General features: G+C 51.3%; 6 protein-coding genes across 6 annotated transcripts; 2 read left to right on the forward strand and 4 right to left on the reverse strand.

Annotated features, from left to right (window-relative positions):
• Positions 1-1,121: 1,121 nt before the first annotated feature.
• On the reverse strand, positions 1,122-2,687 carry VC83_06250 (uncharacterized protein). Its single transcript, XM_024469853.1, has 2 exons — positions 1,907-2,687; positions 1,122-1,838 (listed from the first exon to the last, which is right to left on the reverse strand). The coding sequence occupies exons 1-2, from the start codon at positions 2,422-2,424 to the stop codon at positions 1,391-1,393; spliced, it is 966 nt and encodes a 321-aa protein (XP_024324118.1). The 5' UTR covers positions 2,425-2,687; the 3' UTR covers positions 1,122-1,390.
• Positions 2,679-5,929, forward strand: VC83_06251 (uncharacterized protein). The gene is made up of 5 exons (XM_024469854.1): positions 2,679-3,084; positions 3,135-3,172; positions 3,226-5,193; positions 5,271-5,383; positions 5,446-5,929. The coding sequence occupies exons 1-5, from the start codon at positions 3,014-3,016 to the stop codon at positions 5,482-5,484; spliced, it is 2,229 nt and encodes a 742-aa protein (XP_024324200.1). The 5' UTR covers positions 2,679-3,013; the 3' UTR covers positions 5,485-5,929.
• A 1,807-nt stretch (positions 5,930-7,736) lies between these two features.
• On the reverse strand, positions 7,737-9,883 carry VC83_06252 (uncharacterized protein; the record flags this gene model as incomplete). The annotated part of the gene is made up of 3 exons (XM_024469855.1): positions 7,737-8,203; positions 9,014-9,217; positions 9,739-9,883. The coding sequence occupies 3 exons, from the start codon at positions 9,881-9,883 to the stop codon at positions 7,737-7,739; spliced, it is 816 nt and encodes a 271-aa protein (XP_024324116.1).
• Positions 9,884-16,076: 6,193 nt separating this feature from the next.
• On the forward strand, positions 16,077-17,886 carry VC83_06253 (uncharacterized protein; the record flags this gene model as incomplete). Its single annotated transcript, XM_024469856.1, has 2 exons — positions 16,077-16,310; positions 16,363-17,886. 2 exons carry the CDS (start codon positions 16,077-16,079, stop codon positions 17,884-17,886), a joined length of 1,758 nt encoding a protein of 585 aa, XP_024324117.1.
• A 512-nt stretch (positions 17,887-18,398) lies between these two features.
• On the reverse strand, positions 18,399-22,805 carry VC83_06254 (uncharacterized protein; the record flags this gene model as incomplete). Its single annotated transcript, XM_024469857.1, has 1 exon — positions 18,399-22,805. The coding sequence occupies one exon, from the start codon at positions 22,803-22,805 to the stop codon at positions 18,399-18,401; it is 4,407 nt and encodes a 1,468-aa protein (XP_024324121.1).
• Positions 22,806-23,452: 647 nt separating this feature from the next.
• On the reverse strand, positions 23,453-26,252 carry MEF2 (mitochondrial elongation factor G- like protein; the record flags this gene model as incomplete). The annotated part of the gene is made up of 3 exons (XM_024469858.1): positions 23,453-25,824; positions 25,963-26,023; positions 26,073-26,252. The coding sequence occupies 3 exons, from the start codon at positions 26,250-26,252 to the stop codon at positions 23,453-23,455; spliced, it is 2,613 nt and encodes an 870-aa protein (XP_024324201.1).
• Positions 26,253-26,259: the final 7 nt, after the last annotated feature.

Here is a 26,259-nt window from a genome sequence, read left to right on the forward strand (position 1 = left end):
TCCCTCCGAGGCAGAAGTAGAGAAACTGTTTTTGGGCTATTATGTGTAAGTGGTTATCCGAAAGGATCAATTTACGGCCTTTGTTGCGCTCATAGTATCTTATATTAACTGTGTCTACCAGGACGAGAATTGACTTTCCAGAGGTGTGAATCATGAAGACAAAAAACAGGCCGGCCGGATGCGTGTTTGTTGATCTGGTGACATCTGCACAGGCTAAGCTTGCCATCCAGAAGTGGAGAAAAGAAGAGCCCAAAATCCGCAACTGCAAGGTTTCCATCATGCTGGCGACAGACCCATGGAAAGCGCCAAATGCTCCTCGCAAGATTCTCTCGGCATCCGCTAGGACTAAGAAAAGATTGCTCATCCATCTGTTGTTGCCACAGTCGTGAACAAATCACAACCAATCGGGAAGCGGACGCGCTCATATTATGCAGGGTTGAGAAAGGGCTTGCAGGATGAGCAGAGTTCCAAGAGGTAGAAGTTGGCGGCTGAGGCAGTGAAGGATACTACTGGCCTCGGTGGAAACTAATATGTCTGAGATGCTCTATTCTGGAAGAAGTATCTTCTGGGGAACAGGAGTCGTCTCGCACATCGTATGAGCAACCAAAGCCAGAGTTTCAATTTGTGAGCTTCAAATTGTGAACTTCAATATGTCGAGAACAACAATGGATCGAGCTCGAGTGTGCTTTGATACTGGAATGGCTAATGACGATTTGGTTGGTTCGGATCATGAATTTATTTGTCCTGTTAATGCCCGTATACCCATTTACTGGTGGGGTTCAATGGAGCTTCATGGGAAGAGGACTATGAACCCCACAGGAAGTTCTTGCCTTCATACTTTCGGGGCTGTTGCCACAATACCGGTATATATTTGTGCAGTGGGAAGTTGTTTCCGGATATTGTGGCGGGGGGCTAACCTATAGTTCTACATCTCTGAGAGCCAGGTTGGCTGTTGGAGAACCTTTGTTTGGCGTTTCTATTGTGAGATTTTCTCAAGGATCGTGGGCGAATGAATACCATGTACATCGTGTGGCACATCAGATGAACGAGGAGGAGTGTTATAGCTATATAGCATACAACACACTGGCCGCAAAGTAAACATGGATGAATCTCTCTTATATCGGCGTCGATGCATCGTGTAATTTCGAGCTGCTGCTTTGAATCTCCTATCGTAGTTGTTGATGTGAATGTTTATATTATTAGGGGACTTTAATTGTAGCTTCATAACCCTCATCAGCTTTTGAGGCTTGGTTTCTCTAGCTGTCTTCTGCCAGCCCTTTATTCTCCCGACTACCTTTCATTATTCACAGACATCCCCGAGCCAGTCCGACCCTATTGAGGCTACCACCCACCAAACGCCAACCCACAACACCCCCCTCCCCGTCTCCCATCACAGCACCACCACCTGCGGCAAATTCCCAATCTCACTCGTACTCTGATACGTCAACGCCGCATTAACCAACAACCCCCCAGCCCCCGCCCCCTTCCCCAGCATCAACCACTGCCACAACACCCCCTTAACCCCATACCACACCACCTCCCACGCATCCACCCACGCCCTACTCGGCACCAGATCCCCCCACACCCCTCCCCTTCGCGCCACGATCCTTTCGTACGCTGCCTGCCCACCGTCCCAGAATACGGACTCCTGCCCGTGTCCGGAGTGGATGTGGCCGAAGACGTGGAGGCGTGGTTTTACGCGCCAGATCTCGGAGAGCAGACTGGGGCAGCCGAGGAGGAGGTCGAGGTGCGTGTGCGGGGGGGTGTGGGTTATGAGGATGTCGGTGGAGAGGGGGATGCGGGTGTGCCAAGGGGGGGTGGTGGGGTCGTATTGGAAACTGGGTGGGGGGTTAGTGGGGGTGGGTTTTTGTGTGATATGGTGGGGGACTGGGGGGGGGGGACGTACGCGTGCTCCTTACCGCCGCATTTGGGGATGTCGGGGGAGCCGTAGATGTTCAAGCTGCGCCCGCCTTTAAAGCGCAGGTGTGTGGAGCGGTTGTGCAGGTATATGATGCTTCCCCAATCCAAGCGCGTCTTTGAGTTGATATCCTCCTCCTTGCGCGCGCTCGGGTCGAAGTAGCTATCGTGGTTGCCAGCGATGACAACTTTGTATTTATGTGGTAGCGTGTTAAGCCAATCCAGCGATTCTTGGAGGGACTTGATGGTCCCGTCGTTCGTGAGGTCGCCGGAGTGGAGGAGCAGGTCGCCGGCGGGGATGTTGGAGGGTTGGTGGGAATGCGTGTCGCTGATGCAGACGATGCGGATGGGAGGCTGGTTTTTGGGGGGCTGGAAGGGGGCGCCACGCAGTTTGATGAGGAGGGCGTGGAGGAAGCCGAGGAGGACTGTTAAGGGGGATTGGAGGAGGCTTTCGAGGAGGGAGGGGGGGTCCCATTTCGATTTTCGGAAGGACCAGGAGAGAGGCATTTTGAGAGCGCGATCGGGGTCGAATGTCTATAGTGTCTGGACGTATATCTGCGCCTTGTATGTGGCCCCGATGGACCGTAGGGAGTCGAGTACTGGATTAAAGGATATAATCGCTCAGCAGAGGTGGCTCAAATAGTGCCTCATAACTGCGTAGGTAGGTAGGTTGGTAGGCAATTTCGGGAACCTCGCATCTAATATTAAGCCAACGCAAATGAGTCAATTTTGGCTAAAAGACAGTTATTTAGGTGATACGGGAGATATTGAAGGAATTGAGGTTATATCGGAGTTTCTAGACCACAAGGGTGCATTAGCTATCAAGGCGGCCGCTAGCGTTCTTATCGATTGGTTTGGTGGGGAAATCTCCGAGACACGACGTCACGAATACCCACAAAAGCATCCGGCTTCAGCTCTGTAGCTGGGGAATGCCAGGCCCTGCCAACTTGGAGGCACAGCAGCGGAGCCAACTTCCTGCGAATATCCTCCCCGTCGCGCACCTTCTTTAATCTTCAACCTCTATTACGAATTCTACACTCTTTTCCCTAAGGCTTTCTCCACGGGCAGTCCCCTCTGTGCGTACTTGAAGTAATCTATGGCGTCGCCACTGCCGTCGCTGTACGAAGCGGCCAAACCCGGGAAGGCTACACTTCACTCGACTTTCAAGTATGCGCTCACGATATTTGTACCCCAGGGGTCTCGCTGATGCTGAACAGTGTCGACTATGTCATTGACTACCGCTTTGCGACTACGGGTGAGTAGAACCGACCCTACATTCAAGTCAACAGTATACTGACAGCCAACCAGACCAGGCCGAGGCCGAAGCCGCATTTGCGAAGCTGGTAGACGCTCTGGCTCGTGTTGGGCTCGAGACCGAAGTCCGCAATGGTGATAACTGTGCCGTCCTGGTATTCGTTCGAATCTCCTGTCCCCGCCATCTGGACGCGGAAATATACAGGGCAAGGGTTCAAGACTGGCTGTATGGCGTACGAACCGCTGCCCCGGAGAAGGACATACAGAAAGCAATAGCAGAAGAGCCTATTACCGAGGCGGAACGCCTGCGCCTGGTATACCTTCTCATCACCAAGCCTAACAGTGAAGGCGGTGCTGGAATCACACCCAAGAGGGGAGAGTGGGCAAACGTGGAATCCGTTTTCGCGCTTCACGACCACCAGTTCAATAAGAAATGGATTACAGAATGGTCAACGAGATACGTTCTTGATATCAAGGATTTGACGGTCGTCCGGGATCGTTTCGGCGAGAAGATTGCGTTTTATTTTGCCTTCTTGCAGTCGTATTTCATGTTTCTCATCTTTCCAGCTGCCTTTGGTTTCGCATCCTGGGTCCTCCTGGGTCATTACTCCCCCATATATGCCATCGTCAACTGTTTATGGTGCGTTGGCTTTGTTGAATACTGGAGAAAGCAAGAGGTCGACCTGGCTTTTCAATGGAACGTCACAGGCATTGGGAAAATACAGCTGAAGCGACCAGAGTTCAGACATGAGAGGGAATTTACAGACCCCGTTACTGGAGAGAAGATGAGGACCTACTCTCCGTTCAAGCGGCTGGCAAGACAGGCGCTGCAGATTCCATTTTCAATCATTGCGTCCGTTGTGCTGGGCTCTTTGATTTGCACATGTTTCAGTATCGAGATCTTCATCTCGGAAATTTACGCAGGGCCATTCAAGTCATATCTTGTCTTCCTGCCAACGGTAATTCTGTCGACCGTCATGCCGGCACTGTCGTCTATTCTCACTCGTTTTGCCTCGAGGCTCACCGATATTGAGAACTATGAGACGACAGATGCATATGAATCCGCAATGATTCAGAAGATCTTCGTCTTGAACTTCATCACGTCGTATCTGCCAATTATCCTGACGGCATTTGTCTACGTCCCATTTGCATCTGTTCTGGTACCATACCTTGATATCTTCCAGTTAACCGTCAAGCCGTTTGCGGAAAATGCAAAGCAGATGACTGCTCCAAAGTCTGGCTTTGAGATCAACCCAGATAGGCTCAAGAAGCAGGTAATCTACTTCACCGTCACCGCGCAGATCGTAAACCTCGCGCTCGAAGTTATCGTACCGTACGTCAAGCGCCGCGTATTCCGCAAGGTGAAGGAGGTCCAGGCCAACTCCACCAAGAAGAGCGAGCGCAAGCAAGATCACACCGTCAGCGATCTGCCCGAGGAGCACGACTTCCTTACTCGTGTCCGCAACGAGGCCGAGCTCGGCGTGTACGATGTGGCAACCGACTTCCGTGAAATGATCATGCAATTCGGATACCTCTCACTCTTCTCTGTTGTCTGGCCACTCACGGCAGTCTCTTTCCTCATCAACAACTGGATCGAGCTGCGTTCTGACGCGCTTAAAATCACGATCGAGACCCAGCGTCCGATCCCATGGCGCGCCGATTCCATCGGGCCTTGGATTGACTCCCTTGGGTTCCTGGCCTGGTTTGGCAGCCTCACGACGGCAGCGCTTGTGTATCTCTTCTCCGGCGATGGAATGGGAACAGATGGGAGCCCCCGCCAGCTTGCTGGCTGGGCCTTGCTTCTCACAATGTTCTTCGCGGAGCACATCTTCCTCGCCGTGAAGCTCGCCGTGCGCTACGGGCTATCGAAGATTGACTCCCCTGGCCAGCAAAAGCTGCGCCGCGAGCGCTTTTCCATCAAGAGGAAGTACCTCGAGGAGGCCCTCGGGAAGGCGGACGCAGAGCGGTTTGTGGGGGACAGCTTTACTGCTGGGGAGAAGATTGATAGGAGGTCTCTTGAAGGTAAGGACACCTACGTCTTGTCTACATTTTAGCCATATTCTGTCAGGAGACATGGGATTGAAGCTGACGTGACATAGATGAGGCGAGACGTTCGACCCTGACAGGCCAAGGTACCCCTGAGGACCGGTTCTGGGCGAGGCAGAGGGGTCCGGCAGAGACGATAGGGGTTGGGAAGCGGCTGATTGCCCAAGTGAGTTTTTACCCTCGGGTCATGTCTCAACGCTGCTGGAGCTTGAACTAACCCCCGTGAAGCAGGGCGCGGCACTGAAGGTGGACAAGAAGAATCAGTAAGTGATTGATAGCTCTGGAGAAAGATGTAGGATTGGAGTCACCCCGGCATTTGTGCCCGCCACGTGGAGCGGTGAATAATCGCGTGGGAAAAGGCGGGGAGGGTGGGAGAGCCGGGAGCCGGGAGCCGGGAGCCGGAGCCTCAGGGGGAGCGAGTTGCACTGCATAGGGCAGGCCGACGAGGTATGCATGAACTACAATACAAAATACAATACCAATGCTATTTTCACACCGCTATAGGGGCTGCTCGCTCCCCCGAAAATGCCCTTTTCCACCACGTTGAAGCAAACTCCCCCCCGGCAAGTCTCGGTAACTGCTATACACGTGCCAAGCAGTCTGAGGGAAATAGTAAGAGCCGGAAACGATACGAAACATCCTCCTCCTTTACTAGAGAAGGAGGAGGATGTTTCGTAACACGAACACGAAATGGAGGGGGCGGCGGGCTAGAGGAAGATAGTCTGCAATAGTCGGCGCGCCTTTAGCCTGATGAAGCAGCTCCAGGCATCCCCTCCAGCGCCGCTTCTTCTTCTCCCATTCCTGGCAACGCTCGGGCGTATAAGCGGTTACACAGTCCCCTCCCTCCCTCTCCCTCCCTCCCTCTCCCTCCCTCACTCTCACACTTCTCCCACAGCGACCTCTCTTCCTATGCTAACGCCCCACCTTTGTCGCCCCCTACCGACCTGAGCGGCGAAGGCTCCGGCCTGCTGAAGGTAAAGAAGCAATAGAAGCGGTGGAGCGAGGCCGTGCACCACGTGGAAGCTGGGAGCGCAGTGGGATTTGTCGCGGAGCGCTGGTTCGTGGGGCTTTTGGGGCTTGGACCTTGAATGGTGGTGGGAAAGGGGGTCGGTGCATCATGTGATTACGTGGAGGGGCGGGCCGGGGGGGCCAAGGCGAAGGGGGGGAGGTGATGGTCTGGCCGTGAGCTCGAAATGGATGGGTGGCCGCGGGGAAAGGGGTGCGGGTTTTCCCCGCGGCCACCCATCCATTTCGAGCTCACGGCCAGATAGTTGAAACGAGCGAGAGATATGGGTGTTAATGAAAGCCGTTGGGATGTTTGGAAACGAGGGGATTGGCGGATAATAATGGCAGGTAATATCTCACTCACGATTGCTCGTTGTCGTTCGTTCAGTGGGTATTACGTACGTATAGGTGAGACTGAGACATCTCTCGTAGGTTAGAGAGATGGCGGGTAGATCCGTGGGTTAACCATGGATGCACCGATATATGTGAGAGATGCCTTATTATTATAGTATAGCATCTTGCAGCCAGCACCTTGACCCCGGCGGGAAAATACATCCGACGGCTTGCCGCCCCACAACCGGGCGTCGAAGAAAATAAATTCTACGAAACCCAACAGACGACGTACGGGCGTGCGTCCTGCATGCATTGTTAACTTCCTATGCGTTGATTGAGTGCTCAAAATTCGGGGGTAGTAGGGAATTGCGCGACGTCAAGTAACCTTCCCCCTTTCTCATCAACACTGGTATATTGCGAAGGCCGCTGTCAGCAACGAGTTCACTCCCCAAAAACAACAAAAGGCTAGCAATAAGCTAGAGTTTAGTGCTGGCGAAACGAGCTATACTGGCTTCTGCCGCGGAGGAAGTTCTTACGGGTCGGTGCGGTGGCAAAATATTTCGAATCCGACCCCAAAAGCGTGCCTACTCGAGTCCATAGTGTTGCTGATATTCGACGGAAGCAGAAGGTATATTCCCAGGGTCGAGATCCTGCGATTTATCCATGTGGGACGACGATCCCCCCATTTAAGCCCCATACCCACGCGTGTCGAGCAACGGTGTGGCATTTAGAGACATCGAGCTAACGTGGATTTGGAAAAGGCAGGAGGGAGAGAACAGAACGCGCCGGTAGTCTCCTGTCCTAGCTCCAGTAGGCCAAAAATGGGGAGGTGATGATCTGCTTCCTGCAGGTGGTATTTCGCAACTAGGTGCTTGTTGCGCCTTTAGTTGCGAAATCCGCATCTACTTGCTGTTTGCCATTTGGGGTTACCGCACTTGTGGGTTGATGTTATTGTTTTCCTGCTGTGTTTGTGCAGAGTAGTCGGGCTTCTGAGCGCAAGCAAACATGTTGGATTGGCTACGGGGTTTGCTCCATGCCAGTGCGCAAGCCATCTACGAGTAGCTTACCACAATACCGAGGACGGAATCGAGAAGAGCAAGCCAACTACTCACATCCTACCACCGCAACCGAGATGAGAAGTCAAAGAGTGAGGCCATTCTCACCGCCGTCAGTCTCGGCCCTCATCCTTCACTCCTCGGCCAGCAAGCCCTAAACTCAGCCCCCCAACACGCAAGGCGCTGCTCTAGCCCTACGCGTTTCAGCGCCGCCTCCTGCATGGCGTCGTCGGCAGTGGGGCGTCTGTGCGCCACGGCGGGCCTACCGTGATTAGGAGCGTCCTCCTGCGCGGTGAGAGGGCAGGTCAGGGGGAAGTGAGGGTGTTGGGGCGAGGAGGAGCGGTATGCATGCGATCGAGCGATGCAGGGCCAGCAGCGAGGAGGGAGCGCTGCGGCTGGTCTTAAATCTCGTTTGCGCTGCACGTCTTCGCTGCACGTCTCGCTCTCGCCCGCTTTTCGGGGCTCGCTACATACATGCATGCAATTCGGATCTCGGAATACCATGTACAGACTTGGTGCTGGGGGATCACTGAGCCCTACATCCAACATCTCCAACATCTTGCTACTCTTCGGGATGCGACGGTAGCATCCCGCTGGGCGATGCTAGCAGGCTAGTGATGATGCGTAATTTCTCCACCAACCCCAATCCGTCTGTTGGAGGGATGCGATAGGACGTTGCCCCAAGAGCGCATTATGATACGGCTTCCTCCCCCTCCTTGTCCTCTACTTTCGCTCCCTCCCCTCTCCCTCCCTCCCTCTCCGGCCTTCCGCCCTTCTGCCCTTTTTGCCTAAGATACATAGTCCCGACGATCTGAGGTGAGACAATACGGAGTACGAAGAAATATACGGATCATCGTATAGGTACTATACAAAGCGCCTTTACCGGTCGATCACGGAACTGCGCACAGATGAGCATTCTCTTTGCCCGTCGCCCTCGTCATTCGGCTTGTCTCCCGCGCGCCTAGCTGCTGGTGAGCGTCGTGTAGCCGAGAACGGGCCCGCGTTTCGGTGAGATTGCAAGTGCGGTCTACGAGTCTTTTGCAGAGGGAAGTTGCCATGAAAAGGGTGTGCGCGAATATGGGGGGTGGGTGGTGGACGGACGGACGAGGGTTGCGCCGGTCGAGCGATTGCAAATCGCCATCTCATCGTATCGGCGAGAACTGATTCATCCAGCACAATCATTATGCGAATCTTCTAATGATGCAAGACCGTCTCGTCTCGTCCCCAGTCTCCTTTGGCTTCGGCGGTGCTGGATGGACGAAAACGTGGTAGTGGGGGGGTTGTAATCCGACCCCTGCTCGGCATGCCAGATTGGGCGCGCTGCAGCAAACTGGGGGTGCTAGGGATAACTAGCTGGGGGTCAAGTTAGGCGGCTTGGCAATGGGCGAGACATTTTGCTGCACCAGATTCGGCATCAGGAAAGCCGCCTATCTCTGGAGTTGAGGGGATTTTTGAGAGCTCGGGCGTGGTCCATGGCCTCCGTTGTCTCGTGGGCAATGGCAAGTCTGCAGAGAGCTTTGGCCGTGTCATCTCGGTCAATTCTTGCAACTCCCGAAACCGGAGGAGTGGGCGGACGGGGACTAATTCTTGGCCATCCCCATGCGCACCTCAGGGATTAGGCCCCGGCCCCTGGATGTCGGAAATTTAAATCGGGGCTTGTGTGGCCGCATGTTAGGACAGACATGTGAACCCGTTGAAACTTTTCGTGGTCATCTCGAGCTGGGAGAATGTGAAGAAGGTATTGACGGGCCGGCCCAACCCCAATCGGCGATGGTAGCTGACCAATGCAGGCCGCGACAGAAGGGAAAACGTGGGCAGATAAGACATCGGCTGGTGCGGGGATGTGAGTGGAGAGAAGGGAGCCATACACCAAGGCGGAAGGAAGCCAGGCGTTTCATCACGAGGTCGAGGGGACCACGACCAGAGATCTGTGGTGGTGGATGTACTGCGCTGTACAGGACAGTACTGCACATACAGACCCGAGGCAACGCCAGGGTCGACGATAGTAATGAGAGCGGGGAGGTGAGACCATGGCATGGATACTACTCAATCTCCATCTTCGCCGTTGCGAGTCCCATCCGCCACCATCCGCCACGTGTTGCAATTGCACTTGCAGGCATATACAGACCAGCACCTCGGTAGCCGGACCCACGGACATTATTGAGTCTCCGGCGTAGCAGCGAGAGGTGGAGGTGGAGGCGAAAAGTCTGGCCGAGACGGTGGAGTTTTGAGGGCGAGAGAGAGGATGAGCTCAGCTTCTCTCCCTGGCTCATTCATCTCATATCTCACCTCATCTCATCGCTACTCGATCGCCCATTCTTCTTCTTCTTCTGCCGGCCACAATTGTTTTGGTCATGCCTGTTCCCTGCATCTGCATCCTTCACCGTTAGAAGTAAGAAGGATCTCTGTTGTGGAATCGCGCGGCCGGTAACTCGCACTGGCGGCACACGGCGGGGCGGCGCAGATTATGGATCTGGGTTTCGCTATGATGCAACGTCCCGTGTCCACATTGAAAAGGAGGATATCTGGAGATGATGCATGCGACATGTGTGCTGTTACTGTAAGAGAGTCGATAGTATAGTCATCTTGTGTGCAGGGGGACTATATTTATACATATATATATATATATTACCAGAAGGTGGCGCGCAGACAGGGCGGGTGTTGGCAACGGCTTTGTAGGTGTTACCTGTGCAAGGTATGATATATGCAGGGTTTAATGAGGAGTTGAGGATGGAACGAGGGAGATCATATCATGCTATGCAATCTGGCGCTGAAACCCTCTATTGTACTTCTACTGTGTGTACTCGTAGATACTGATGGTTACCAAGTGAGTACGGTATTGTACAATGCAGCAGGCCTGTAATACCGTTATACAGGGGTTTCTTTATGTATGCACATGCAGCACAGAGAAGGCAAGAGTTGCGGCCCCTCCCATCCCATTCCCATCCCATTCCCATCCTGCTATAGTTTAGTTTCTTCTGTGCCACTGAGAAAATGCTTCCAAAATGACACATGTACATAAATATACATTGAAAATATACGGAATCGCAACTCACCATCCTGGCGCATACTTCATCCATATCCTTGATATCCTTCATACATACTACTTACTACATAGTACGTCTTCCCACCATCGACTCACCACATACCACCCATCATCTACTTGACTCTACTCGACTCTACTCGACTCTGCTCTACTCGACTCTACTCGACTCTACTCGACTCTACTCTACTCGACTCTACTCTACTCGACTCTACCCTACTCTAGCCCTCTAGCCCTCTAACCTACTCTACCCACTCTACTCGACTCTGCCCTACTCTAGCCCCCTACCCTACTCTACCCTACTCGACTCTACTCTACTCGACTCTACTCGACTCTACCCTACCCTACTCTACCCTACTCTAGCCCTCTAGCCCTCTACCCTACTCTACCCACTCTACTCGACTCTACCCTACTCTAGCCCCCTACCTACTCGACTCGACTCTACCCTACCCTCCCTACTCGACTCTACTCTACTCGACTCTACCCTACTCTAGCCCCCTACCCTACTCTACCCTACTCTAGCCCCCCTACTCTACCCTCTCATTCTCATACTGCTCGGTAAACCCTTCCCTGTCTGAATTTCCTGTCCATCCTGTCCATCCTTCCCTCCCTTCTCCCTTCTCCCGTCAAAAAATTACAGGTTCCAAAATATGCTTCTTTCTTCCCTACTCTGGTACACTAATGTCCATGCTACTGTCCATGCTACTGTCCATGCTACTGTCCATGCTACTGTCCATGCTGCTGTCCATACTACTGTCCATGCTACTCTTTGCTTAGTACTAGCCACACGGCCCTTTCCTCGTCACTACAATTACCCTATTACCTAGATTGCTATGGCCCATGATGCCATCTAATCCTGTTAACTGCATCTCATCCGGGTTTTTTTACTCCCCCTGCTGCTTTCCCTCGTCACCCTCCATCTCTCTCATACACCATACTTCCGCTCACACCACACACCATACGCCGTCCCGCTCGCTTTCCGCTCCCCAAGTCAAGTAGGGTATATATTTATTCTACTATTACATTTCTCACCCCATTCTATTCCTCATTTTCCCTTGTCCTCCTGCAGCGCAGCTTGCACCCGTCACGTTTACCCACTGCAGCCACATGCAAATCCGCATCTCGGGCCGTGTACTGTGATACAAGAAAAAGCGGCTTGATATTTCATTTCACATCCCACACAGGTCACCCTCATACCTCGGCCACGCTGTTTTATTTTTGTTTTATTTTATGGCCTGCAACACTGTTTCAAAAAAAATCATTACCCTCCCCAGACCAAGCATCCGAGGGCGCATATCCGGACTTAAAGCCGCAATTCTTTCTTCGCTGATACTTTATAACCCCCGCCTGGCCTAGCCATTGGGACTTAGCCTGTGATATATTGCTACAGTTTTTTTATTACAACCACACCGTCGTTCCCCACGCCCAGGAAAGGAAACTGTCGGACGAGAAATTGTTGATAAAAGCCCTCGTGCTCGCTCGATCTTTGTTGCCATTATAATTATATTGTGACGGCCGGCCCCAGTCGCTCATTGCCCGAGACCACAAGACCAAGCAAACGCTGTGTGGATCAACGTTGTTTGATTTGGCTTTGTTTGACTGGAATCTTCGCACCATACCCCAACCTCTTTATTTAATTACCGGCGCGTTTCTCTCTCAAGTCAACTTTGTCCGGTCTTTTTTCCAACTTAGCCGCCGTTTCGGATATTCTGTCGCTCACGCCTAGACGCTGCTCTTCCTTCTTCATCAGTCCTCCTCAGACCCACGCTTGCTACCACCCACAAAGCATTCAACTTCCACCTTCGCTCCACGCTCCTTAAATAACACCTCGATCTCATCACCAGTCTCTTGTAAAGATTGCATCACATCATACACTTCGCTCTCATCCATCAAGGTATTTTTCAATTCCAATCCTATCTTATAACCTTTTGAGGTTATCAACTCTCACTCTCACTTCCACACCAAGACAAACTCAACACTAACACCAACCACAGACAACAATCGCTGCAATGGCTGTACCAACACGTTGCGTCCACTCCTTCAAGATCATCAAGTCTGAGAGTTCCTTGATACAGTGGATGTGCAACATGTGCCACTCCGGGCCTCACTGGTTCATCTTCGAATGCAAGTACTGCAAGTTCAAGACCTGCCGCGCCTGCACCAACCTCTGCTGAATGAGCGAGCGTACGTCTCACCTCTCCCTCCCCAACCATGTATCATGTCCACACCCACTGACCAGCTTTCTAGAACACCGCCCAGATCGTCTGTGCGAAATGTCCTCGCGCCTCTGTTTCAGCACCACGACGCCACGAATCTACTTGTTTCGCTCAATTGTCAGCACTAGACAGTTCATCCCCCATCCTCCTCCAGCGCTTCTTTGGGGTTCCGCAAAAAAAGTTTTGGGCTTTGGCTTTTCCTTTCATGTTTCGGGGTAAGGGCATTGTGTTCGGATTTTCTGGGGGCGTGAGGTTTCTTTGTTTTCCGGTTTCTGGGAAGGGCGTCAATGGCATAGACAGGAGGGGGGGATAACGGATGGGATGGGATGGGATGGAAATATGGGGGTTTGGGATTTCTTTGTCGTGTTTATCTTTTTTGTGTGGGCCTAGGATGGGTACACACAGTTTCCTTGCAAGAATTAGACGTCCCACGGCGCTTTTAGATTTCTGTCTTGTCACCTCAGTCAAGCCACAAAATTCACATGATCAAAGGTCAACATCAATCCAGGGTCTCCATCGTCTTGCTTTACTTTCTCTGCTGCTGCTCAGCCCTGCCTGCCACCCTTCCTTCCCGCCGCGCCCCATCCCGTCCACGCCCACTGTAACGGGTGCCGCCGTTACAGTACATGTGGTATATAAAGCATGTTACGCGTATTCCGGGCGAGCCGGAATACTGTAGTCTTTTTGGCTCAGTGGGATGTAGCGCGAGCGTAACCGTACATCATTACACCCACCTTCCTAACACGTCGTTGAGTAAATAAAAGGCTATACGCGCGCACGGGCGTGGATTCATATTTTTAGTGTTGCGGTATTAGCTCACAGTGGTGACCTACGCAGTCAAGTCTCCCATCAGCACTCACAGGTCGAACTCCGGCCATTGCGTGTTTTTCTGTCCGCTTAAACATTATTATGCCCACTGTTCAGCTAGAGAGAGCCGCTTCCTGTTCTGTTCTGTTTGTGGGTGACCAGAAACCCTCATGATCCGCGGGTCATTTATGTTCGGGGGGGTTCGGGGGTGAGTGTTGAGTAAAATAAATGGCTATACGCGCGCACGGGTGTGGATTTACATTTTTAGTGTTGCGGTATAGTTGAGACTTGCGGACCTCGCAACGTCCCCAGTTCCGAACCCCCCACCCACTCCAAACCAACGGCTTTTTTCCTTGATTTTCGCTACCGCAAGGACAGAAAAAACAAAACAAAACGAAGAAAATCGAATTATTTCCCTGTCCTGCGTCGACCGCAACCAGGCCGGGCAGTACCCGTGACGTCATCCGGCGTCGGTCGCTTCCCAGGCTGATGCAGTGCAACGACGCATCTGCGACGCGAGGTCGTACGGGACAGGTAGAGATGATGCGGGTGCGGGTGGGATGGGGTATTTGTGAGCCTACAACCTTGGGGGATTGGGGGAGCTCATTGACGTATGATTGCCATGCATAGTCTTCTTTAACGGTGCGACTTGCGATCGCTGGTGGGCCTCGTGCGCTTGCTTGAAAGTGCGGTGTGGTTGTGCCGTTCTAGAACATGCATTGGAGGTAAAGTGGCCAACGGCGTTGGGAGTAGGTCGCACAACGTGACGGACTAGGACCCATCGTGATCGTGGGATGTGGTGTGTAATTGTGGCCGGTAGATCGATGTTGTGGACAAGGGGCGGGCGGCTGCTGTGCTGGTGGGGTGCACGAGCGAGCGCGTGGTGGGTAGGGGCGTGGGCGTGCTACGGTGGTGAAACTACCTTGTCCTTTGGAAGAGGTTGCTCGAAGCCTGGAGTACTTGTGTGAGAAGGCGAGTAGGGGAAGATCCAACGTCTATGACAGATTATGTTGTAGATCAATCTGGCAACTCTGGCGCCCGTTATCTCGTGATGTGATAGCGGCGGGCCCTCGATGCATCTTGCCGAGGTGAGCGATTCAGCTGGGCCATGACAGATTGGCAACCTGCCACAGGAGGAAGGTCGAAGGGCATTTGAAGAGCCGATCCTGGATGCATCGTGCTGCAGGTCCAGACATGGGAGTCCTGTGAGACTCGTCCAGGGGGATTAAGCTCTTTTGTCCATAATCGGAAGACTGCGGCGATGTACGGCTTCACTCGGCCCGTTTGATATAGGACGTCGATCCTCATGCAATGAGCCGCGTTTTTGAGTTGCATTGGGGGACTCGAGAGTTATATATAGGATGAGAGTCAGTGGCTGGTTTCCACATACGAGGGTTTGCATCATGCCATGGACTGGGCCATATCGTCCTACAAATGGCTACCTCTTCCAACAGCATCTGAAGTTTCAGAGACGGTTCAGCCTGCAAGGGCCCGTGGCTTGATAGACGCTAGACTGATATGCCGTGCCAGTGACCTGGATTGAGATATGAAAGGTAGCCGGCGCCGGTGAGGGGATTGGGATGACCATGCATACAATCTCAAGAGCTGTGAGGCCAGCAGTATCCGGTCTATCTTTGGATATTTGCGAAAAGAATGTGTATTTTAGATATAGGAAATAGACAGATGCATACACACATAGATCGATGATCGATCGAGGAGCCAGACTAGTTCGGCGGTGGGTGGTCATGGATTATCATTCATGCTTGGCGGTAGCAGTGGCACTGATTTCCAGATCTCCCTCCTGGTTTTCCACGTTTGTGTGTAATGATGTGGGGGGCCGTGCAAACACGTTTCTGTATTCCAGATACCTTCTGTGCGTGGGAGTTTGGAAACACGGGGGGGATATCAGTTTTGATGTTTGTGTGCATTGGAAGCTGCGTCTTCATCCCAATCAGGCGTGTCGAGTTTGAGCGTGGATATCGAGAGGGCCATGCACCTGATTTATCTTGCCTCTTTACTTGTAGATACTAATCTTGTCATTGAATACCATGCCTTTTACATTTAGATATCTTAGTATAATATACGGAGCATAATTTTGATATTAGAGATGTTCATCAAGCATTTTGCCAAGAGTCCGAGGAAGCTCGGCTTATCTTCTCACGATAGATTGTCAGAATTGTCACAATCAGTTGTGAGCACGTGATGTGTAAATGGGAAGGCGTGGAGCTTGTCCTGATCTGGGTCGTATATCCCCGCCATTAGCTTATATAATCAGCAATGCTGCATATGGATGACTACCATTCTTTGCTTCCCGCTCTATCGATGACTTTCCTTTCTTCTCATTCCATGTTTTCCGTGGATCAAAGTTATCTCACGGAAGGTCTTTCAGGAACCGTCAGGATGACCATCTTCACCCAACGACGGAGCGCTGCGAAGCCCGAATCCACGAAGCCGCCACCATCGTCGAAGCCTCGTGCTAATCACCACATGGACGACTACCTATTTGATGACATTAATTGGCCCGAGGATGATGAACTAGAATCGTGTGAAATTGAGGACCGCAGTCGTAGCATTTTCTCGAACAGAGGCAGCGAACTTGAGCAGTGCCGCAACGCATCCTCCTGGGGAGCCCAGGTGAGAATAGGTCTCGAGTATCACTTAGTCCGTTGTGTCTGACATGATTCAGGAATCCGAGCACTCATCTACTCCATCTGCCACTTCTGGCGAGAACTGTGGCGGAGAGGAGAACGTGGAGCAGTACCCCACTGGCCGTATTGGTTCTGGGGGATGTCGGTTCTCGAAGGAGGCCCGTAGCATCCTGAGGACTTGGTATCATGAGCATCGAGAGAATCCATATCCTACGAGCGAGGAAAAGGATGAACTCGTTAACATGAGCGGGCTGAAACGCTCGCAGATATCGCTGTGGCTGGCCAACACTCGCAGGAAGAACCGAGCACGTGCCAACCAGAAACAGGCAGCTGGTGCACCTACCAAACAGCGCTCGTTCGGAGAAATGAACCCCCTTGATCGATGGAAGGTCACTCCTATTGAACTCGAAGCCGTTTCTCCACCCGTTATTTTGGCCGTTTGCGAGGACAATCAGCTGAAGCTGTTCGATCCTATCGACGAAGAATTTGACTACTATCCTTCTGCTCTTTTTGGCCCCGAACAGGCCCGTTCGAAGCCTAATAACTACGACGCTGCGCATTCGATTACAACCTTCTCTCACAATGACTCCTACTTTGCCCAATCGATGGCTAGTTATGAGACGGGATTGACTAGCACCCTCGGGGGCTCGTCCCTTTCGGATCAGACGTCCTTCTCGTACTCGTCGCTCAAGCTCCCATACAGCCACATCAGTGCCGGAGACCGTCGTCGCCGTAGGGTCAACCCAAGCAAGCCGCCAAAGCCAACTGCCAAAGCAAAGGCTCGCCCATTTCAATGCACGTTCTGCCCCGACCCTACATTCACGACCAAACATGACTGGCAGCGCCATGAAAAGTCCCAGCATTTGAGCCTGGAGACTTGGGTCTGTTGTCTCTCAGGTGGAATCATTGATTCCGCAATAGGCCCGCTCTGTGCATTCTGCGATCTTCCAAACCCAACGAAGCAGCACTTGGAGACGCACAACTTCTCCGCCTGCCAGATGAAGGAACCGTCAGAGCGAACGTTCTATCGTAAAGATCATTTTCAACAGCATCTCCGGCTTACCCACGAGTGCAAGATAAATGCACGAATGGAAGCCTGGAAGTCGGAAGTAAGCAACGTCAGGTCTCGCTGCGGCTTCTGCAGTGCTACTTTCACCACATGGTCTGGTCGCGCGGAGCACCTTGCGTCACACTTCAAGTGTCGAGCGACGATGAAGGATTGGGTGGGGGACTGGGGATTTGAACCGCACGTCGCTGCACTTGTGGAGAACGCACCTTCAGCAGCATTGCTGCTTGAGCCTCTTGGTAGCTTCCACTCCACACCCAAGATCTCTGCGTTTGATGCTTCACACATGCCTCCGCCACCACTATTCTCGGATATGCCTGTGGTAGATATGTCTACGAACAACTACCAATTCGGCGCTACGGAATATTATGCTGCTCCATTCATAGATTTCAATACCAACGTTCACGTAGCGAACACTGCGATGAACTTCCCCGATACGGGAATGATGGGGTACGATGCCACTGATGCAGTTGACTGGGCGCAATTCGCCCCCTGAACACCGCCTGTGGCCGGCTTCTTGTTTTCAATTACTTTCTGTCACACCATGTTTGTTTTCCAACTGGTTCATGGGGTTGCTGGGGCATTTATTTCATTTCCATTACTGTTATGTGGGGTTTGTGACATTTTGTTCAACACGCACAAGAGGGACGTGTGCAGGACTCGGGTGTGCACCTAATTTTCAACTATAAAAATGGGCACTACAACATTGGTTGCCGGATAGCCTTGGCCATATCTCATGGGGGCATAGGAATCTCGCCCTATTTAGGCTGCGGCTAAATATTGATAACTACACTATACTCGGAGTTTCTACTACCAGTAGATTCTGGGGTTTACGGTTTATGATAATTTTCTCATTCGTAGAAGAGACAACTCCACTATCTGAGTTTCGTCTTACATGTTTTGCCTGGTCTTTTCTTGTGACAAGTCTCAAATTTTGCACTGCCCATCGTTAACATATTTATCTGCCTCTTTTCTCCCATTCACGTCCATTTTCAGCCTCAGAGCTACTTAAACAAACCAAGAGCTCCGCTTCCGCCTCCGCTCCTCTTGATTTCTCCGCTCGGTCTTCTCTTTCTCGCTGGGTAATCCAAACAAGCTCGCCCTCTTCCTATGCTTTCGCTGTGGTTGATCTGCTGGTCCTTGAGTTATTTTGCTGTGATTGTCATCTGGGGTATTCAACCCTCCCAGCCAGCTCGCCCGCTTCGCTCGCATTTTCTCTGATGGTTCCGCCGTTCCCTGAATTATCTCCTCCTTACTGCCATCGAAGTCTTCGTGGGTTTGTTCGGTCTTCTTAGCAGGTGTTATTCCCAACCAACTCATACGTTTTGAGCGTTTTCGCTCTAATGGGGTAACAGGTTCCTGAGGTACTTTTTCATCGTTGCCTTCCAAAGCATCTTCGGTTCGTTCCTTGCTCTCTGGGGATACCATGCCAAACCAGCTCCTCCGTTTCGAAGTCTTCGGTTCCAGTGGAAAAACAGAGCCTTGAGTTGACTTTCCATGGCTATCTTCTGAAGTTCGTACCTCCCTGTCGGTAGAACTTCTTGGAAACCAACTCTTTCGCTTCGAAGCCCTCCGTTCCAGTAGATTGACAGACGCTTGGGTAGACTTTCCATAGCTGTCTTCTGAATCCCGTTGGGGTTGTTCTGCCTTCTCGGTGTGATGTCCTGGGAACCAGCTCCTTCGCTTTGAAGTCTTTCGCTCCAGTGGATGGACAGGTGCTTGGGTTGACTTCCCATAGCTGTCTTCCGAATCTTTTTGCGGTTGTTCTTCCTTTCCGGCGGGATGTGCGGGAAACCAACTCCTTCGCTTTGAAGCCTTTCGCTCCAGCGGATGAACATTCTCCTGAATTATCTTTCCGTGGTTATCATCTGAAGTTTGTGCCTCCCTTTCGGCAGAATGTCCTGGAAGCCAACTTCTTCGCTTCGAGCCCTTTCGCTCCAGTGGATCAACAGACGCTTGAGTTAGCTTGTTGTCTTCTGAATCTGGTTTAGTTTGTTGTTCCTTCTTGGCGGGATGTCCTGGAAACCAGCTCCTCCGCTTCGAACCCTTCCGCTCCAATGGATGAACTAGCCCTTGGATTAACATTCCATGGCTATCTTCCGAAGTTCGTCCCTCTTTCTCAGTAGGATGTCCTCCAAACCAGGTTGTCCGCTTTGAATGCTTTCGCTCCAATGGGTGAGCAATCCCTGGATCTATCTCTTCCTGGCGGTCTCCAAACACTTCCTCCGTTTGCTCCTGCTTCTCGGCAAGATGTGCTGGGAACCAACTCCTCCGTTTCGAACCCTTTTGCTCCAGTGGATGGGTAAGCGCCGTCTCTATCTTCTCCTGGCTATCCCCGAATACTTCCTCGGTTTGCTTCTGCTTCTTGGCAGGCCCTCCAAACCAGGATACCCTCTTGGAATTCTTTCGCATCAATAGATCAGGGGGCCCTTGGGGTACAGATCCGATGCTGTCTCCCATTGATTCCAGCATTGGTTTCTCCCTTGCGCTAGCTAATCTTCCAAGCCAACTCATTTGCTTACCATTCATCTCCAACTCAGCGCCCTGGGATTTTCTCCGCTCTTTTCTATTTTCCCTCTCGGCGGTCAATCCTCCAAACCAGCTCTTTACCTTTGAACTCTTTCGCTCTAATGGAACAGCCGGCTCTTGGGCTATGTTTTCTTTGCTGTCTTCCAAAGCGGTCTCAGCTTGCTTCTCTTGGACCCCTTCCTCTTCAGTCCCCCCCTCTTCCCCTCGCTCTACATACACTTCTTGCCACGTGGTCAAGATCCGTGTAGCACCCTCCAGCTCGATCTCTGCGAAGAGTTCTCGCATGCGCGCCTCGTGATCTTGAGGCCAGTAAACCTCGATTGACTCTAGCGGATCATCTGTCACTTCCGTCGTTTTCTCAACCGTCTGTTCGTTGGAAGAGTTGTAATCTTGGAAGCCACCGCCGGTTACCAATGAACCAAATTGGGTTGTGCAGAAGTCATTGTAGGACTTGGTAAAATCAATAGGTGGAAGATGGGCAAAGTCTGCACTATTGCGCTTATAGTATCCTTTGGTCTTCTCAACTTGGTTCGATGAGGTGGGCTGGCCCAATGGTTCTGAGTTGTCTTCCCAGTAGTCGAAGAACCACTTAATGATTGGGAGATCCTCATGCGACACGAGTGATGATTTGATGCTTTCGCTGGAAGATATTGCCTCTTGGTCTTGGTCTTCGATCCGATGTTCTGTGTCTTGGTCATAAAATATTGGGGCACGGTCTGATTTGCGATATGCCATTTCGAGGACCGAATATACTGAGTCTTCGTCCTCGATGGGTGATTCTGTGCCTTTGCGGAAATGTCTTCGGGCTATGTCTCCAGTGAGGTATTCCATGCCTTGTCCAAAGTAGTAATCTGACCCCAGGCTTTCAATTGGACTCTCCGTGCCTACATGCTCAGCCATTGCGGCTTGGTCTCCAACGGGGGGTTCCATCGAGACAGGGACTACGATGGGGGATTGCATGACTTGATCCAAAGATATTGGGCCTTGGTCAAGTTCAATGTCTCGGCCAGGGAACATTGTGATGGGGCCTATGTCGGGAGATTCCATGAATTCGTTCGAAAACATTATGGCTTCATCTACATCGGGGAATGCCTCGATTTGGTCCGACAAAATTGTGGCTTCGTCTACATCGGAGAATGCCTCGGCTTGGTCGAACAGCACTGATATGAAGCTCCCTCCATTGACACTGCGACTGTAGGTTTCTGGCATCAACTGGTCGAGACCTTGGAGCTCGTTGGTGAGACTTCCACGGTCAGAAACCGAGGTCAGCGGATATTCCGGCATCAACTGGTCAAGACCTTCGAGCTCGTCGGTGAGACTTCCACAGTCAGAAACTGAGACCAGCGGATATTCCCACAGGGACTCTCTCCCAGAATTGCTGCTGAAGAAGTCATTTATAATTGGAGACCTCCATGCTTCCTCCGGAGCTAGGAACCGACGTTCTTTGGCAAGTTCGAGCTCCCTTTCTGCCTTTAGAATGTCTTCTGGTGCGGCAGTACGGAAAGCTGGATGGAGGCCGATTTGGCCTTTCTTTGGAAGGACATTTCTGAAAGGGAAATTCTTCTTGAACGAAAGCTTTGAAGGGAGAAACCTTTGCGGATCTGCAAGTTTACGCACCAGATAATGCGGGATGCGGGGCGCCGCCAGGTCTACCATACCCGGCGGTAAACGAATACCCAGCCAAGGTCTAAGCCAAAAAGGCAAATCCTCGACGTCTTCGGAGGTTTCCGATTCCAGATCGTCTTGACGCATCTTACTAATTTCGTACCGTTTGGGTAGCTGTTTAACAAATGATTCTTGTGGTGCCTCTATCCCTGGCTGATTCTGCACAAAGCTCATTTCTAATCTTTCAAGTGAACCGAAGAGGCTCTTGGTGTCGACATCGGTTGGATCTGAGTTTGGGACACTGTTTCTTAACTCATATGCCCAGGCCTTACAGGCACGCTCAATTGACATCGATCTGTGATGGGCCCTTAGCCATTTGGATTTGCGAGGATCTTGAAATAAATCAGGTCCATTAATGGATAGGGGTTCGGAATCTTCGCTGACGAGCGAGTCTCTGTCGTATTGAGAGGGCTGGACGGGTAGCATGAGCCATTCATAGCCCAAAGGACGAACGGGTATCGCATTAATCCACCCGTTGGAGTAGACAATCTGAAATTCTGGCGCATACCATTCTCGCGGAAACGATCCTGATGCATCTGGCAATTTAAAAAATGGCTCTCTCCCCCAATCCGGCGAGCCCCATCGAGGTGTTGCGCTAGATTGTCTGAGTGGCTCAAGATTGATAAGACGAGGAGCTGGTAGGAAAGGGTCGTCAGATTGAAATGATGGCTTATCCAACTCTGCTGCGTCTGGGGAATCGAGGGGTTGTCCCCAGACCGGAGAGTCTCGCCCATGTTGATATCTAGTCCTGGGTCGCCTAAGTGGCTCGAAATCGATAAGGCGGCGAGCGGGCAGCAAATGTCCTCCATGATCAACCGATAGCGGAGATGATGGAGATGCAATTAGGGGATCAAGAAGTTGCTGCTGCCCCCAAGGCGGCGAGTCTCGGCCATGTTGATATGTAGCGTTTGGCTGCCTAAGTGGCTCAAAATCGATAAGGCGGCGAGCGGGTAGCAAATTTCTTCTATGACCAAATGCTAGTGGAAATAATTGTGTCGCATCTGGGGAATCAAAAGATTGCTGCTGTCCCCAAACCAGCGAGTCTTGGTCATGTTGATATGCTGTGTTGGGTTGCCTGAGTGGCTCGAAATTGATAAGGCAGCGAGTGGGAGGCAAATTTATCCTGTGATCAAATGATGGCGAAGATAATTGAGATACATCTGGGCAATCAAGAGGTTGTCGCTGTTCCTCGACTGGTGTTGGTGAAGTTGGTGAGTCCATGTTGTTGTGGCTCAGGGGTTTTGACACAGTTCAAAGTTCAGAACAAAGCGTCCACAGTGAACCTTGGATGGCGCTTCTTGTCATTTGTAAAGGCGTTTCTTGTCTTGATTAAGACACAAAAGGTTGTGTGTATTATGTGGTGTTGATTAAAAAGCCATGAACAAGGAGTTGTGGGTGATGTTTTGAGTGTTTGTTGTACGTTTGTTGCGTCGAAGGGAATTGATCGTTGTGAAGGTAGTTACACTTCTGACGCGTAAGAGAAATTTATTGAACGGCCCTAAAACACAACTGAATTTCCAAGGTCTCGACGCTGGAGTTTACAGTTCTGAAGTTCAAAGGTGTACCATGATAGATGTTATCAAGGCCTTGTCATTTGAGAACTTCTGCAGCATGTTTATATGTATTCTAGAGCCTCTATCAAATAAAATCTCCGGGTCTATAAATCAATAAGAATAGCTGCGGTATTTCTTTATTCCAAGCGGATTACCATCTTGAACGTCATTGTCTTAAGAAATGCATTTATTAAATCATTTGGCCCAAGAATATTATCGGATATGATAGCTCACCAAATAATTATACAGATATAACAAACAATAATGCTCACACCCCATATCATCCAGTCTATAAACCAGATAAACGAGATAAATCTACACGTCTCGTTCTCTCTGTCCCGAGACCCTCTCAAACTTTTCAAAGGCCATGATAAATGTCCCACGTCCACCTGTTAAACTCCTCAGGTGCTTCAAATATCCCACCATGTCCTTCAACGGCACCCTGGCCCTGATATGCCTCTGTTGCCCAACATTTGCTCCTGATAGATTGTCGCTTCCAAACTGCGTCGAGACAGCGAATGGGTCTGGAGGTGCATAGATCCTAGATACGTCGACTTGCTTCTCATCGTCTCCAATTGCTTCAGTAGATTCTTCATCCCCGAGAGAGATAACGTGGCCGCCGCGAGCAGATGAGATATCGTGCACGATATTGCCCATGTTGCCCTCATCGCATGAAATGACGACATTCATGACCGGCTCCATTAGGCTGATAGCATTGTTGTCAAAGGTCTCTTTCAGTGCGGTTTGCACAGCTTGGTGAGCAGCTGAGCTCAAAGCAGCTGGGTGTGTATCTTTGCCAAATAGGTCACGCGACACCAAGAAAGTCAAGTTGGCGTGAGTAGCGGTCATGGGGAAGCGTCTTCGAGGACCGCGTGCTAAGGCAGCAGAAGCGCCATTTATGAGCGCAGTGCGGAGTTCGGAAAGAGGCAGCTCTTGGGGAAGAGAATAAGCAGTGTGACGGTCCCCAGGGTCGATCATCTCAACATTCACGGTGATGAAGTTACCATCCCTCTCAATAGTGTCAGGCGGGAAAGCATCCGTCGAATCGACAGGTTCAACAAAGGCAGAACATCCAGCCATTCCTTTCTTGCCCGCAATCTCACGATCGATGAGTGAATGTTGAGTGCTTGAAGAGGACTGGACGCATTCGCGATAGCCGATTTCAATCGCGCCCATAGTCGCCTTGGCCTTGAAGTCATTGACGAGTCTGTCTCGGGCAATTTCAAGGTGCAGTTCGCCCATGCCGCTGAGAAGCATTTGTCCAGATTCATCGTCAATGCTGACATGCAGGGAAGGGTCTTCCCTCAGAAGTAGCGCGAGGATCTGTTCGACATTCTTCTCTTCGCTCAAACTATGTGGTTCAATAGCTGCGAAGAATACTGGGGGGGGCACATCTATAGGTCGGAGATGTAGGCTATCCAGCGGTGCAGGTGGGCCGGTTCTGGGATTCGAGCCAGTGTAAGTAATCAGTGTATCGCCAGTGCGCACGTGTTTAAGACCAACAATCACACCGATTTGGCCTGCTGGAATTGATTGAATTTCTTCGGCGTCTGAAGCATACATTTGGAGTAGTCTGCCAGCCCGCTCAGTGACATGGAGAGAGGTGTTCCACAGCGCCGAGTTTCTGTTCAGAGTTCCGGAATAGACACGTACATAGACCAGAACGCCACGCTTCGGATCGTTGACCACTTTAAACGCAAGTGCGCATGCTTCAATGTTTCCTCCGATATTGGCTGGCCCTGGTCCATGGAGGCGCTTGGGCTGCTTGGACGACTTAGACTGCTGGATATGGAGTTTCCCGTCCAACAAATCCGGTAGTGTCCCCTTCAAGGCGCCAGCAGTGATTTCTGCCGGTGGTCGCTCATTTGGACCGGGAAGTAAATCATCAACCGCGTCTAGAAGTGGCTGAACGCCGATATTGCGAAAGCTTGCACCAGCGAAAACAGGAATGAGCCGGCCAGAACCATCAATGATGCAGCGACGCAGACTATCTCTGATTGCTTGCGGTGCAATAGCCATTGGATCGTCGTCACACTCGAGCCATGCAGTGAGTAGGTGCTCGTCAAACTCGCAAAGAACCTCAACTAGTGCTAGTCGAGCTTTTATGAGCTCGGCCGCAAACTCCGGGTCCGTTTCTTTAAGGCTTTCTAGACTGCTTTTCTGAATGGCCTTTCCATCGCCTCCTTCAGCCCATTTCAAAGCGCAGAGATCGACGGCATCGCCAACTCCTTGAAATCTCCCTTTGCCCCCTTCCCACCAGGGGATTTGGCAAACAGCAGGCCATCCTCGTAGCCGCGAGCCAATCTCTTTCACGGTTCGTCCAAAAGCAGCTCCATCACGGTCAAGCTTGTTGACGAAGGCGATCCTTGGGATGCTGTAAAGGTTTGCCTGTGCCCAAACCTTCTCGGTCTGGGCTTCTACGCCAGCAACGCCATCAAGAACGCAAATGGCCCCGTCGAGAATTCTTAGTGAGCGTAGGACTTCGAATGTGAAATCCGCATGGCCAGGCGTGTCGATCAGGTTGATTGTATGTGAAACACGTGATTTTTGGACAGACTCAATCGAATCTTCCGATGAGCCATGCTGAATCGGAGGCCAGTGTAATGTTACTGCTGCAGATTGGATGGTAATTCCCCGGGCCCGCTCAGCAGGTAAAAAATCCGTGACCGTCGATCCGTCGTCGACATCTATAGAGCGGTTAGTACATACTTTCTTCTCCATATTCTATAAACAGATGTATTTATTAAAAGCTTCAGCATAATATGGCGTAAATGGAAGAACGCTGGGCGCGAATGAAGCTTGAAACTTTCATCGAAAAAACTAACCTCCTATTCGACGCGTGACACCACTGTAATAGAGCATACGCTCAGTTGTGGTTGTTTTCCCCTATCCATATTAGAACATATAACTGAACTTTAGATTTTATAAAGCTTACGGCATCAATATGGGCAATAATGCCAATATTTCGGGTTCTTTTGATTTCGGCATTCTGCCCCGAATTGCAATTACTCGAGCTGCTTGAAAAGAAACGCAAACGACAAACGCTTATGAGATTGGATCTCAGCAAAGAGGACCGCCATGACACATGGGCCGCCCTTGAAAAATAAAGATGCATTACTTAA

The sequence above is a fragment of the Pseudogymnoascus destructans genome, assembly GCF_001641265.1.
Source record: "Pseudogymnoascus destructans isolate 20631-21 unplaced genomic scaffold scaffold_10, whole genome shotgun sequence".
NCBI lineage: Eukaryota > Fungi > Ascomycota > Leotiomycetes > Thelebolales > Thelebolaceae > Pseudogymnoascus > Pseudogymnoascus destructans.